This window comes from Moschus berezovskii, chromosome 22, assembly GCF_049115385.1.
Source record: "Moschus berezovskii isolate FMDL1 chromosome 22, NW_MosBer_1.0, whole genome shotgun sequence".
Classification (NCBI taxonomy): Eukaryota; Metazoa; Chordata; class Mammalia; order Artiodactyla; family Moschidae; genus Moschus; species Moschus berezovskii.
Genome location: NC_142481.1, coordinates 12209598 through 12222890, shown reverse-complemented (window position 1 = coordinate 12222890; position 13293 = coordinate 12209598). Strand labels below are relative to the sequence as shown.

Below are 13293 nucleotides of genomic sequence, written 5' to 3'. Positions count from 1 at the left end.
AACTGGATAGCCCTTAATATCACCTGGTTTTTAGTTTTGTGCATGCTAAGTTGCTTCAGTCGTGTCTTACTCTGTGCAACCCTATGAACTGTAGCCCACCAGGCTCCTCCGTCCATGGGATTCTCCAGACAAGAACACTGGAGTGGGCTGCTGTGCTCTTCTCCAGGTTTTTGGTTTTAGTTTCAGTTATCAATCCCCACATCATAGAAGCCAAGAATGGCAACCTCACCTGAATGGTGACTTAAAGGTCATCAGCAGCTCCCACAGCCTCTATTACACCCAAAGATTAGGCTCTGGCTTCCAGGTCCTTCATTATTTCTAATACTTGTGAATTTAACTTTGTCTCATTCAAATTCAGCTACTAACTCATACATTGCTTTCCAGAATATCTGGGGGTTTTTTAAAGGGCATGTTGCCTTTTAAAATTTGTGCCAGGTTCTACATTAAGGAATGATGCCAGGGCAGACAGCCCAGTCCATCTGGTTCTTCCAAAGATGACAGTCTGCTGGGGAAGGCGGACAATTTAACTGCAAGAAGGAAGTAAGAAAACTGGCAGGACCTGACCAGAGATCCTCGTACTGAGGAGTCCCAATATATTTCCAGAAAGAAATAACATTTCAGATAGGTCAGGAAAAGAACAAATCCTTTATTTATTTAATTTTTAAGTTTTATGGAGTATTGTTGTTTTACCATATTCTATGGGCTTCCCCAGTGGCTCATTGTTTTAACAATCCACCTGCAATATGGGAGATGCAGGCAGATATGATTTCGATTCCCAGGTCGGGAAGATCCCCTGGAGGAGGGCATGGCTCCCCACTCCAGTATTCTTGCCTGGAGAGTCCCCATGGACAGAGGAGCCTGGTGGGCTACAGCCCATAGGGTGGCAAAGAGCCGGACACGACTGAAGTGACTGAGCACGCACCCTGTCGTGTCAGTTTCAGGTGTCTAGCAAAGTTACTTAGTTATGCATATACATATATTAATTCTCTTTTAGATTCTTTTCTCATATAGGTTATCAGAGAGTATTGGGTAGAGTTCCCGTGCTGTACAGTAGGTCCTCATTGGTTGTCTAACATATAGAGTAGGATGCACATGCTCATCCCAAGCGCCTGATTTATCCCTCCCAGCCACCATGTTTCCCCCTTGGTAACCATTTGTTTTCAAACTGTATACAGTCTGCTTCTGTTTTGTAAATAAGTTCGTTTATATCTTTAAAAAAAAAAGATTCCAAATGTGAGTGATATCATATGATATTTGTCTGAGTGAACGAGTGAAAGTTAGTCACTCAGTTGTGTCTGACTCTTTGCGACCCCATGGACTGTAGCCTGACAGGCTCCCCTGTCCACGGAATTCTCCAGGCAAGAATACTGGAGTGGGTTGCCATTCCTTTCTCCAGGGGATCTTCTCGACCCAGGGAGTGAACCCTTATCTCCTGCCTCTTGTGGGTCTGCTGTATTGGCAAGAGGATTCTTTACCAATGAGACATTTGGGAATCCTGATAGCACACAGGGACTAATGGGGGGAAATCAAAAAAGAAGGGGATGTATGTATAGGTATGACTGACTCATTTTGCTTTGTGGTAGAAGCTAATACAACACTGTAAAGCAGCTATGATGCTGTTGTTTAGTCAGTAAGTCATAACCGACACTTTTGTGACCCCATGGACTGTAGCCCACCAGGCTCCTTTGCACCTGGGATTTCCCAGGCAAGAATATTGGAGTGGGTTGCCATTTCCTTCTCCAGGGGAACTTCCTGACCCTGGGATCTATTCGTGTCTCCTGCACTGGCAGGCAGATTCTTTACCACTGAGCCACCAGGGAAGCCCAAAGTAACTATACTGAAATAAAAATTATTTAATAAAAAAATAAGCTTATATCATCAATACTACGTGCTAACAAAAACAGTAGACAGGGACTTCCCTGGTGGGCCAGTGGTTAAGACTCTGAGCTTCCATTGCAAGGGGCTTGGGTTCCATCCCTGGTTGTAGAACTAAGAACCCCTGTATCACAATACGCAGCCAAAACAAGTAAACAGAAAGAAAACCAAAAGACAACTTGAGTGACGACGGGCTCAACAGGCCTTGCAATCAAGTTGGCAAATCAGCCAATGGCAGGATGAAGTTCTATGTCTGATTTCCAGCCATTTCAGTCCAGCAGCTCTAGGAGAAAGGGGTCAAGAAACTCTTGAGTCATTTAGGCAGCCCTTGGGCTAAAAGTTTGAGTGCCTGGGCTCACCATTTTCTTTCACCATTTTGTCTGATGACATTAGGAGCAACCAACCAAGGTCATTATATTCCTTAGTTTCTCCCCAGATGTTCAAATGTATTATCAATAGAGTCACGTAGAACCCTGCTTGTTATTTTAAGTGGTTGATTAGGCATATCTAACAGATACTTTGCCTATCAGTGGTCTCTTTACAACTGGGAGGTCATTAGTGTCTCTTATTTCGGCCACACCACGCAGCTTGCAGGATCTTAGTTCCCCAACCAGGGATCAAACCCGCACCCCTGAAGCAGAATTCAAAGCCCCAGGTCTCATTTTACATGCATTTCAAACCACTGAGGCTTGGCGACATTGAACTGCCAGCCAATGTCCTGTACTTTCCATCTGAGAGATAAACTTGAACAGCATGCTCTCAGGTTGAGGAATGACCAAGCATTGACCAAGTGAGGTTGATTCCTATCAGGTTGAAGGGATGTTGGGGTCACCAATTATTTAAGAAGCAAAATGACTTGGTCAGCCACAGGAGAGCAAGCTACCATGGCACTGCATTTGGGGCTCTTTCTGATTTGGGCTGGCATGTCTGCGTTTCTACAACTGGACCCTGTGAATGGAGGTGAGAGAGGGGTGACCAGCTAGAAATGGTGAGAAAGACCCTGCCCCAGACATGGACTGTAATTAAGGTCATGATAATAATAATAGCAGTGACAAATCATCTCCCATTTCTTGAGTACGTCCCAAGGGACAGACATTGTGAAGGGCTTCACATTTTATTTAATATTTAAGAAACTCTATGAAATTGAAACACAGATGAGTTTGGCAGCAAAGCTAAAGGCCTTTTTGAGAGCTGCCTCATTCCTGAATCTCCATTGCACTGTCCCAGACACAGGCAACCTACTCCCAGGGTTGGTTATGTTGTTCAAATGAAGAGCTTTTGATGTTTGTAGAGTTGACTGTTTGAGATATTGGGTTGGCCAAGAAAAAAGTTCACTTGGTTTTGCCATAACATCATATGGAAAAACCAGAACTAACTTTTGGACAACCCAGTAACAGGGACAATGTGGTCTCAGGGTAGGTCCAATGAACAGTGCACTACAGCAGACCCTGACTTTGTGGTTGAATTCATGTATGCTCCTAGGGGAGCAGTGAGAACGTGTCAGGGTCTCCCTCACCTATTTTGCTTAGCTCACTAGTCTTCAAGTATACTGTTCAGGTAAACAAGGATTTCAACATATAAAAGAAAATAAAAGTTAGAGATGCAAGGCAGGTCCTACTATAGATGATATTCTGATCATGGTCCTGCTTTGTTTGTTTGTTTGTTTTTGGTTGTTGATGTTATTTTCTGTGTGTTTGTTTTTTTAAATTTTTAATTGGAGAATAAGTGCTTTACAGTGTTTATATATATATATATATATATCTCCCTTTCCTCTTGAGACTCCTTCCAACCCCACCCACCATCCTACTCCTCTAAGTTGGAAACCCAGAGGGCTGGGCTGGGCTCCCTATGTTATACGGCAGCTCCCCACTAGCTATCTGTTCAACACATGGTGGTGAGATATGTCAGTGGCACTCTTTCAATTCGTCCCACCTAACCCTAACTCTGCTTTGTTCCTGCTCCTCCCCTGTCCATCTCCTCTGCTCCTGCTCTTCTATTTCATTCTTCCTCAAGAAAAGGAAGACACTGCTTCTGCTGCAGAAACCAAAGGTAATCAACAATGGAAGGGAATGACAATAAATAACAATTCAGTGCAACAAATTAACCTGTGCGGCAGGGTAACTGTGAAGGGGGTTCTCCAGAGATACGTTACAGGCAGGAGCTAATAGTACCCTCTCAGTCACGGGAGGAGGCAGGTGTGCATGTCCCCCAAGGGAGCGACCCGAGACAGCATCAAACATGAACAACGTATAGATGTCAGGGCTGGAATCTGAACCCAGAATCCAGGCTTCAGAGCTGGTGTCACATGCTGAAGTAGAAACTGTCCAAAGTCACATTTCTACACCAATCCTTACAATTTATATATTTTTAACATGTCAACTAGTCACTTTTCATTTGTATTTCTTTGTATTTACAGACAGGTGTACATTTCCAAATGAATTTTTTTTCACTATCAAAAAAACAGTAAAGTAGAAACTGTCCAGAGGAAAAGGCGATGGCACCCCACTCCAGTACTCTTGCCTGGAAAATCCCATGGGCAGAGGAGCCTGGTAGGCTGCAGTCCATGGGGTCACGAAGAGTTGAACACGACTGAACAACTTCACTTTCACTTTTCATTTTCATGCATTGGAGAAGGAAATGACAACCCACTCCAGTGTTCTTGCCTGGAGAATCCCAGGGACGGGGGAGCCCGGTGGACTGCCGTCTATGGGCTTGCACAGAGTTGGACACGACTGAAGCGACTTAGCAGAAGCAGCAGCAGCAGCAGAAGCAGCAGAAACTATCCAAAGTTAGAGAACCCTTCCTAGTCCCTGAGGGAAGGACCACACCACATTGACCTTGACATCCCCGATGCTTAGCAGGGGCTCTGTACACAGCAGGCTTGGGGGTGATGGGCAAATGTGAAAGGAGATTTTGCCAGAGTTACCACAGAAATCATGAAACCCTAAATGCCAAAGAAGCGAATAAGATCTTTCTTCTTTCAGATGATGAATGTGTTTTCCCATTCACCTATGGAAACAAAAAGTATTTTGACTGCACATTCCATGGTTCCATATTCCCATGGTGTTCCCTCGATGTAGACTATGTAGGAAGATGGAAATACTGTTCTAAGAGAGGTAAGTGTGCAGCCTGTCCTCACGTGAGGAGCACCCGGCTTCCCAGATGAAGGAGGAAAGTCCAAATTGCCTCCTAGAGGGAAGCCTCAGGCATCTCCTGATCCAACCCTTTGTGTTCCGTTCCTGTCCCTTTCTCTCTCTTTTTTTTGGGGGGGCGGGGGAGGGCCATGCTCAGTCTGTTGCTGGGCCCAGGTTTTCTCCAGTTGCAGCAAGTGGGTTCTATTCTTTGTTGGTGTGTGGGTTTCTCAATGTGGTGGCTTCTCTTGTTGGGGAACACAGGCTCTAGGCACAAGGGCTTTAGTTGTTGCAGCCTGTGGGTTCAGTAGTTGAGGTGCCCGTGCTTATTTTCTCCTCGGTGTGTGGAATCTTCCCGGACCAGAGATGGAGCCAGTGTCTCTTGCATTGCAAGGCATTCTTAACCACTGCACCACCAGGGAAGCCTCACTTTCTCTTGATAACCCTAAAAATAATCCTCCTGCTATTAATATTTTCACCTATCCCTTCTATTTTTCCAGACTATGCCGAATGTGTCTTTCCCTTTCTCTATGAAGGCAAGTCATATGACGCTTGCACAATAGCTGGGAGTATTACTATGAGCTATTGGTGCTCACTCTCTCCAAACTATGACCATGATAGAGTTTGGAAGTATTGCTAGCAGTAAAAAGAGGTAAGAGTGTCCAGGGAGGATGGGTAGAAACAGGCGTGAGCAGGGAAGAGAAAGGGCTGGGTAAAGAGGTGGAGTCAGATGCCCAAGTGAGAAGGCGGAAGGAGGCAGGGGGAGAGAGGGGAGGAGGGAGAAAGGTGCAGGGCCAAGAGGGAGGAGCAGAGGGTCACGAGGAGAATGGTACAGATATGAGGATGAGAAAAAGGGGAGGAAAGCTGGAAACAGAGGAAGAGACCAGGGCAAAATGCAAGAGAAGTGGAGAGGCGGGTCCGGAAGAAAGAGAGATCGCGGGATGACAGATGGAAGGAGGAGGATCTGGGGAGGATCAGTAGCAAGGGAAGATGGAAGGAAGGTGAGAGAGGGGTCGAGAGAGGACAGCACAGTCTTAGGAGCAGGCGTGAGGCTGTAGGAGTCAAGATGGGATGAATAGAAAGCAAAGGAGAAACAGATCTTTGCCCTCCATGGGAATAACTGGGAAACAAAACAGACTTCGTTAACACTGACTCCAAAATTATGCTCAGTTACTGTCCAGTGCATCCACCCATGGCCAAGGATGCAGTCAAGCCTTTGAAACTTCAGTGGAGAAAATCAAGAACTCTCAAGCGAAGGTGATGCTCTGAGTGACAGAAGTGAAATTCTTTCCCTACATCTCCACCACGTGCCTGCTCTGCATGGGTCCAGTCAATAAACACTTTCTCCGCAGATGTGGTCTTGTTTGTTTTCCTCCACAAAGAAACCTCTGTATCAAATGGGAGGGTCTCAGTGTGCTCAGGTTAACCAGGCAGGATCTTCTTGTTTTCCTTTCCCTTCCTCGGGGTCCCGATGGAACATCAAAGCCATCACAATTGTCCCTCCTGGGCGTCTGATTGACAGGTGAAGACCTGGTGGTAAGACCAGAAGTGGGGTGGGAGGAGAGTCCCAGAGGGTACCAAGGCCCCGTGCTTGTCGTAAGAGATTTTTCTTTTCCCAACTTAGCTGAAACGTTATTTCTTCCTGGAGTTATTCTCTGATTCCTCAGTACAAGGAGTCCCATCATGTCTTCTCAGTTCACCGTTTCTCTCCTTAGAATTAAACTGCCATCTCTCCAGGGGGACTGTAATTGGGGTGGGGGAAGATAAGACGGGCTGTGTTTGCCCTGGTCTCAGTCCTAAATGCAGAATCTAACACATCCATAGAAATTTTAGACAAATATTTTTTCCATCACTAACAGGGCCTGATTGAAAGAAAGTTAAATTCATAGGTGTCAGAAATAATAAAGGGCCTGAAAAGGCCTGATCACTAAATTTTATCCTGAAAAATCACTCAGTGCCTATCACAAAAATGAAGTATAGACCAACGGAATATGATAGAAAGCCCAGACACTAACCCATGCACCCATGGGTACTTTATATTTGACAAAGGAGGCAAGAACAGACAATTAAGGAAAGGTAGTCTCTTCAGTTGGAGAAGGCAATGGCAAGCCACTCCAGTACTCTTGCCTAGAAAATCCCATGGATGGAGGAGCCTGGTAGGCTGCAGTCTGTGGGGTCGCTAAGGGTCAGACGCGACTGACTGACCTCACTTTCACTTTTCACTTTCACACATTGGAGAAGGAAATGGCAACCCCCTCCAGTGTTCTTGCCTGGAGAATCCCAAGGACGGGGGAGCCTGGTGGGCTTCCATCTATGGGGTCACACAGAGTCGGACACGACTGAAGTGACTTAGCAGCAGCAGCAGCAGCAGTCTCTTCAATGAGTGGTGCTGGGAAACTTGTACAGCTACATGTAAAAGAATGAAATTGGAACACTTCCTAACACCATACACAAGATAAATTCAAAATGGATTAAAGGCCTAAATATAAGACTGGAAACTTGAAAACTCTTAGAGGAAAGCACAGGCAGAACACTCTCTGACATAAATCACAGCAAGATCCTCTGTGATCCGCCTCTTAGAGTCATGGAAATAAAAACAAAAATAAACGAGTAGGACCTAATTAAACTTAAAAGCTTTTGCACAGCACAGAAAACTGTGAAGAAGGTGAAAAGACAACCTTCAGCATGGGGAGGAAATAACAGCAAAGGAAAAACTGACAAGGGACTAATTTCCAAAATATACAAGCAGCTCATGCAACTTAATACCAGAAAAACAAACAACCCAATCAAAAAGTAAGCAGATGACTTAAACAGATATTTCTCCAAAGAAGACAAACAGATGGCTAACAAGCACATGAAAAGATGTTCAACTTCTTTCATTATTAGAGACATTCCAATAAAAACTACAATGAGGTATCACCTCACACCAGTCAGAAAGGCCATCATCAAAACTCTACACACAATAAATGCTGGAGAGGGTGTGGGGAAAAGGGAACCCTCTTCCACTGTTGGTGGGAGTGTAGATTGATGCAGCCACTATTAAAGACGGTATGGTGATTCCTTAAAAAGTAGGAATAAACCTACCATATGACCTTTCCAGATCTTGTTACCGAAAGGTACGCATGGGGAGTCTGGCTGCTCGCTGTTCAAAAGCCAGTAAACAGGCCAGGTTGGTGGAAAGGAAAGTTTGCTTTATTTCAGATGCTGGCAACTGGGGGTGGTAGCGTGGCGGACATCTGCCGAAAGGCCGATTCCCTACCTGACAAGGAGTGGGTGAGAGTTTTATAGACAAAGTGTGTGTATGGGTTACATGCAGAAACAGTACAGTCATCTCTAAGAGTCATCTTCAAATTGTCCATCAGTGGTCTGACCAGCATCATCTTGGTTGTTTTAGGTGCAGTTAATCTTCAGTTCCAGGGTCGGTTTGTTCCCATTTCTTTGTGATCAGTTCTCGGAATTGTGCCAACTCAAGTCCTGGGTTCAGTCTGGTAATCATGTAATTAACTTCTCCACCCGATGTTTTGTTATCTATAAGACAGCTCACAGGATATGGCTCAGAATATTATCTACAGCCCTTGAGAAGGAACTAAAGGTCCTTGACTCTGCTTGATGACTACATTATTATTATTTAGTCTCCTTAGACTGTTTTCCTTTGTTTCAGCATTTCTTATTTCCCTGATTAAACTTGTTCTTTGACTAAAGTTTTCCACAGGCAAAAGGCAGGCAGAAGGCATGGGGGATGGGGCAAGGATCATAGAGTCCTGCTCTGTTTCAATCTCAGTACTGGGCACATACCCAAAAAAACCATAACTGAAAAAAAAAACAACACATATAACCCAATATTCATTGCAGCACTATTTACAAGAGCTAGGATGTGGAAGCAACCTTAATGCCCACTGACAGATAAATGGATAAAGAAGCTGTGGTACATACATACAATGGGATATTACTCAGCCGTAAAAAGGAACGCATTTGAGTCAGTTCTAATAAGGTGGGTCCTGGGAACAAAGTGAGAGTCACTCAGTCATGTCCAACTCTTTGTGACCCCGTGGACTATACGGTCCATGGAATTCTCCAGGCCAGAATACTGGAGTAGGTAGCCAGAATGAAATAAGTCAGAAAAAGGAAATCAAATATTGTACACTAATGCATATAGATAGAATCTAGAAGATGGTACTGATGAAACCTATTTGCAGGGCAGCAATGGAGACTTAGAACAGACTTGTGGACACAGTGGGGAAGGAGAGGGTAGAACAAATGAAAGCAGCATGGAAACAAACACATTCAGTTCAGTTCAGTTCAGTCGCTCAGTCGTGCCCGACTCTCCGCGACCCCATGAATCACAGCACACCAGGCCTCCCTGTCCATCACCGACTCCCGGAGTTCACTCAAACTCATGCCCATCGAGTCGGTGATGCCATCCAGCCATCTCATTCTGTCGTCCCCGTCTCCTCCCACCCCCAGTCCCTTCCAGCATCAGAGTCTTTTCCAGTGAGTCAACACATTACCGTATGTAAAATAGATAGCCAGTGGGACTTTGCTCAAATCGCGGCTCTGTGACAAACTAAAGGGGTGGGATGGGGTGGGAGGTGGGAGGGAGGTTCAAGAGGGAGGGGACATATGTATACTTATGGCTGAGTCATACTGAGGTATGGCAGAAACCAACCCAATATTATAAAGCAATTGTCTTTCAATTAAAAATAAATAAATTTAAATTAAAAAAAAAAAACACCACTCAGTGCCTATCTAAGGAATCCTTGGCACCTGGTGATAGACTTTCAGTCTCCATCCGGGGAAGAGATACCCAGACTCTTAATCACTGCGCAGCAAGGAGGTATTGATAGAATGTTTGTCCTCTGTGATTCAAGGCCAGTAACTCAGAGCTTCACTTGAAACGAGGAGGTAAAAATAAAACGTAATTTTTAAGTTAAATAATAAAAAGTTTTAACTGAAAATGGTTTAATAAAAATAAAAAGGAAACCAGGGGCTTCCCTGGTGGCTCAGTAGTAAGGAATCAGTCTGCCATGCTGGAGACATTGGTTCCAGCCCTGGTCTGGGAAGATTCCACTTTTCCCAGAGCAACTAAGCTCACATATCCCAACTACTGAGCCTACTCTAGAGCCCATGAGCTGCACCTACTGAAGCCTGGGTGCCCTCGAGCCTGTGACCTGCAACAAGAGAAGCCACCACAATGAGACACCCCTGCACCACAACTAGAGACTAGCCCGCAGTTGCCACAACTAGAGAAAAGCCTGAACCACAATGAAGACCCAACCGAGAAAAAAATTAAATAAACAAAAAATATAAGTAAAACTAACAGGAGAGAAATCCAAAAGGACTGGAGATACACATGGCTGATTTATTTTGCTATGCAACAGAAGCTAACACAAGATTGTGAAGCAAGTATGTTGTTGTTGCTGCTGTTTAGTCACTAGATCATGGTCCAGCTCTTTTGTAACCTGCATGGACTGTAGCCCTCAAAGCTCCTCTGCCCATGGGATTTCCTAGGAAAGAATACTGGAGTGGGTTGCCATTTCCTTCTCCAGGGGATCTTCTCAACCCACGAATCAAACTTGCATCCCCTGCGTTGGCAGGGGGATTCTTTACCACTGAGCCACCAGGGAAGCCTAAAGCAACTATACTGCAATAGAAGTTATTTAATAAAAACAAGTAAGCTCTATATCATAAATACTATATGCTGCTGCTGCTAAGTCACTTCAGTCGTGTCCGACTCTGTGTGACCCCATAGATGGAAGCCCACCAGGCTCCCCCGTCCCTGGGATTCTCCAGGCAAGAACACTGGAGTGGGTTGCCATTTCCTTCTCCGATGTGTGAAAGTGAAAAGTGAAAGTGAAGTCGCTCAGTCGTGTCCGACCCTTAGCGACCCCACGGACTGCAGCCTACCAGGCTCCTCCATCCATGGGATTTTCCAGGCAAGAGTACTGGAGTGGCTTGCCATTGCCTTCTCCAACTATATGCTAACAACAACAAAAGAAGTAGACAAGAATTGCCCTGGTGGTCCAGTGGTTAACACTTTGAGCTTCCACTGGTCGTTGTACTAAGAAACCCCATTCTTAGTTGCTTAGTTGCTCTGGGAAAAGTGGAATCTTCCCAGACCAGAGATGGAACCAATGTCTCCAGCATGGCAGACAGATTCCTTACTAGTGAGCCACCAGGCAGCAAGGCCCAGCAAAAACAAACAAACAAAAACACCGGTAGATACCCTGAGAAGCTGACAGTTCAACTTGCCTTAGAATCAAGTTGGCAAATTAGCCAATGGCAGGATGAGGTTCTCTGTTTGATTTCTAGCAGTTTCAGCGCAGCAGCTGTAATAGAAAGGGATCAAGAACCTCTTAAGTCATTTAGGCAGCAGTTGGACTGAAAGTTGGAATTCCTGAGCTCCCCCCTTTCTTTCAGCAATGACATTAGGAGCAAGCAACCAAGACCATCATGTTCCTTAGGTTCCCCCTCAAATGTTCAAAAGTATCACCGACAGTCACAGAGTACCCTGACTGTTGTAAGTGTTTGATTAGACATATCTAACAGACATTTTGCCTGATTCTAAAACAGTTCACTCCATGGACTCTAAGTCATCTTAAGGTAGGAGATAGTGGGTCTCTGGGCTGGATACCTGGTATTCGTCAAGTGGAGTAAAATTCAAGTAAAAATCAGACACTCCAAGGACAAAGCTAGTGGCAGGAGCTGAGCTCTGCTGAAACAAAGAGACAAGGTGCCCACTCCTGAGGTCAAGAGGTCAAGGCTGACTGCCCCGTCTGCACTTGTCCAGAAAGGCTTCTTGGAGTCAAAGAAGGAGGCGGCCCTACTCCAGAATAAGTGTGGACAAGCAGCTGTAGGCCTCTGTGTTGGGATCCATCTTAGCAAAGTTAAGCGCACATCTGGCAGAGGGTCCATGGACCAGACAGCTGTGAAGAAAGAAACAAGATAATTGACCAAATGTGAACAGACACCTGGAAGGACTGTCCTATAAAAGTGGTGTACATCACCGCCTTACCTCACACCTCCTCCTTCAGGCCGCCTGCACTCCCCTCAGGGTCTGTATCTCTGCCTAACTTCTGAGCTGGATAAACAAACCGTTTTTCTGTGAGGTCTCGCATCTGTTGTGCAGTGTCTCTAATAATAACCTTGGTACTTATTTTTACAGTTTTTGATTCCTTGAAACATTCTTGCTTTCAAACAGGGGCAAGAGACAGGGCTCCTAAGTGTCTAGACTCTAGCCTAAGCTGGTTTAGTGGCTAGGAATCCTAGTTTTCATCCAGGTGACCCAGGTTTAATTCCAGGGCAGGGAACTAAGTTCTCTCTAGAGGACTACTCACTGCTCTCCCTCCGAGATCAGTCACTTTAAGACTGGGAGTTCATTAGTGTCTTTTCCTATTTATTGGTCACACAGTGTGACTTGCAGGATCTTAGTTCCCAACCAGGGATCAAATCTGTGCCTCAGCAGTGGAAGATGGAGCCCTAGGTCTCGTTATAAATGCGTTTCAAACCCCTGAGGCTTGGAAACATTAGACTGCCAGCCAATGTCCTGTACTTTCCATCTGAGAGATAAATTTGCCCTGCATGCTCTCAGGCTGAGGAAAGATCAAGCATCGACCAGGTGAGGTTGATTCTTAGGTTGAAGGGCTGTTGGGGTCACCGGTTAAATAAGAAGCAGATCGATGTAGGTCAGCCACAGGAGAGCAAGCTACCAAGGCACCACGTTTGCGGCTCTTTCTGATTTGGGCTGGTGCGTCTGTGTTTCTACAACTGCACCCTGTGAATGGAGATGAGGAAGGTGAGATGGACTAGGATTGGTGAGAAAGACCCTGCCCCAGACACGGTGATTGTGCAGTGCTCCGTCGTTCAGTCGTGTCTGATCCTCTTGCAACCCACTTGACTGTAGCCCGTCAGGTTGTCTGTCCATGGAATTTCCCAGTCAAGAACACTGCAGTGGGTTGCCATTTCTTCCCCAGGGGGTCTTCCTAACCCAGGGAGCAAACTCACGCCTCCTGTTTTGGCAGGTGGGTTCTTTAATGCTGAACCACCAGGGAAGCCCACCCCAGACATGGACTGATGAGTAAAAGTCATGACAATAATAATACTGTGACCAATACCACTGCCATCCCTTGAATGTGTCAGAAGGGCCAGCCGCTATGACGTTCACATTTTATTTAATTTTCCAGCAGCTCTATGAAATTGAAACCCGGGTGAGTTTGGCCACAGAGCCAAAGGCCTTTCTAGGAGCTGTCTCATTCCTAAATCTCCATTGCACTGTCCCAGACATGGGCAA

General features: G+C 45.4%; 1 protein-coding gene across 1 annotated transcript; it reads left to right on the top strand.

The window, feature by feature from the left end:
* Window positions 1–2759: 2759 nt before the first annotated feature.
* LOC148774339 (seminal plasma protein A3-like) lies at window positions 2760–6349 on the top strand. The gene is made up of 4 exons (XM_088829968.1): window positions 2760–2835; window positions 4860–4991; window positions 5507–5658; window positions 6177–6349. The coding sequence occupies exons 1-3, from the start codon at window positions 2760–2762 to the stop codon at window positions 5644–5646; spliced, it is 348 nt and encodes a 115-aa protein (XP_088686094.1). The 3' UTR covers window positions 5647–5658; window positions 6177–6349.
* Window positions 6350–13293: the final 6944 nt, after the last annotated feature.

Bases quoted from the DNA above. Each gene is read 5' to 3' on its own strand.
- LOC148774339 (XM_088829968.1), top strand. From the start codon at position 2,760: ATGGCACTGCATTTGGGGCTCTTTCTGATTTGGGCTGGCATGTCTGCG. The intron at 2,836-4,859 runs GTGAGAGAGGGG...TTCTTCTTTCAG, and splicing joins ACTGGACCCTGTGAATGGAG to ATGATGAATGTGTTTTCCCA. The intron at 4,992-5,506 runs GTAAGTGTGCAG...CTATTTTTCCAG, and splicing joins GAAATACTGTTCTAAGAGAG to ACTATGCCGAATGTGTCTTT.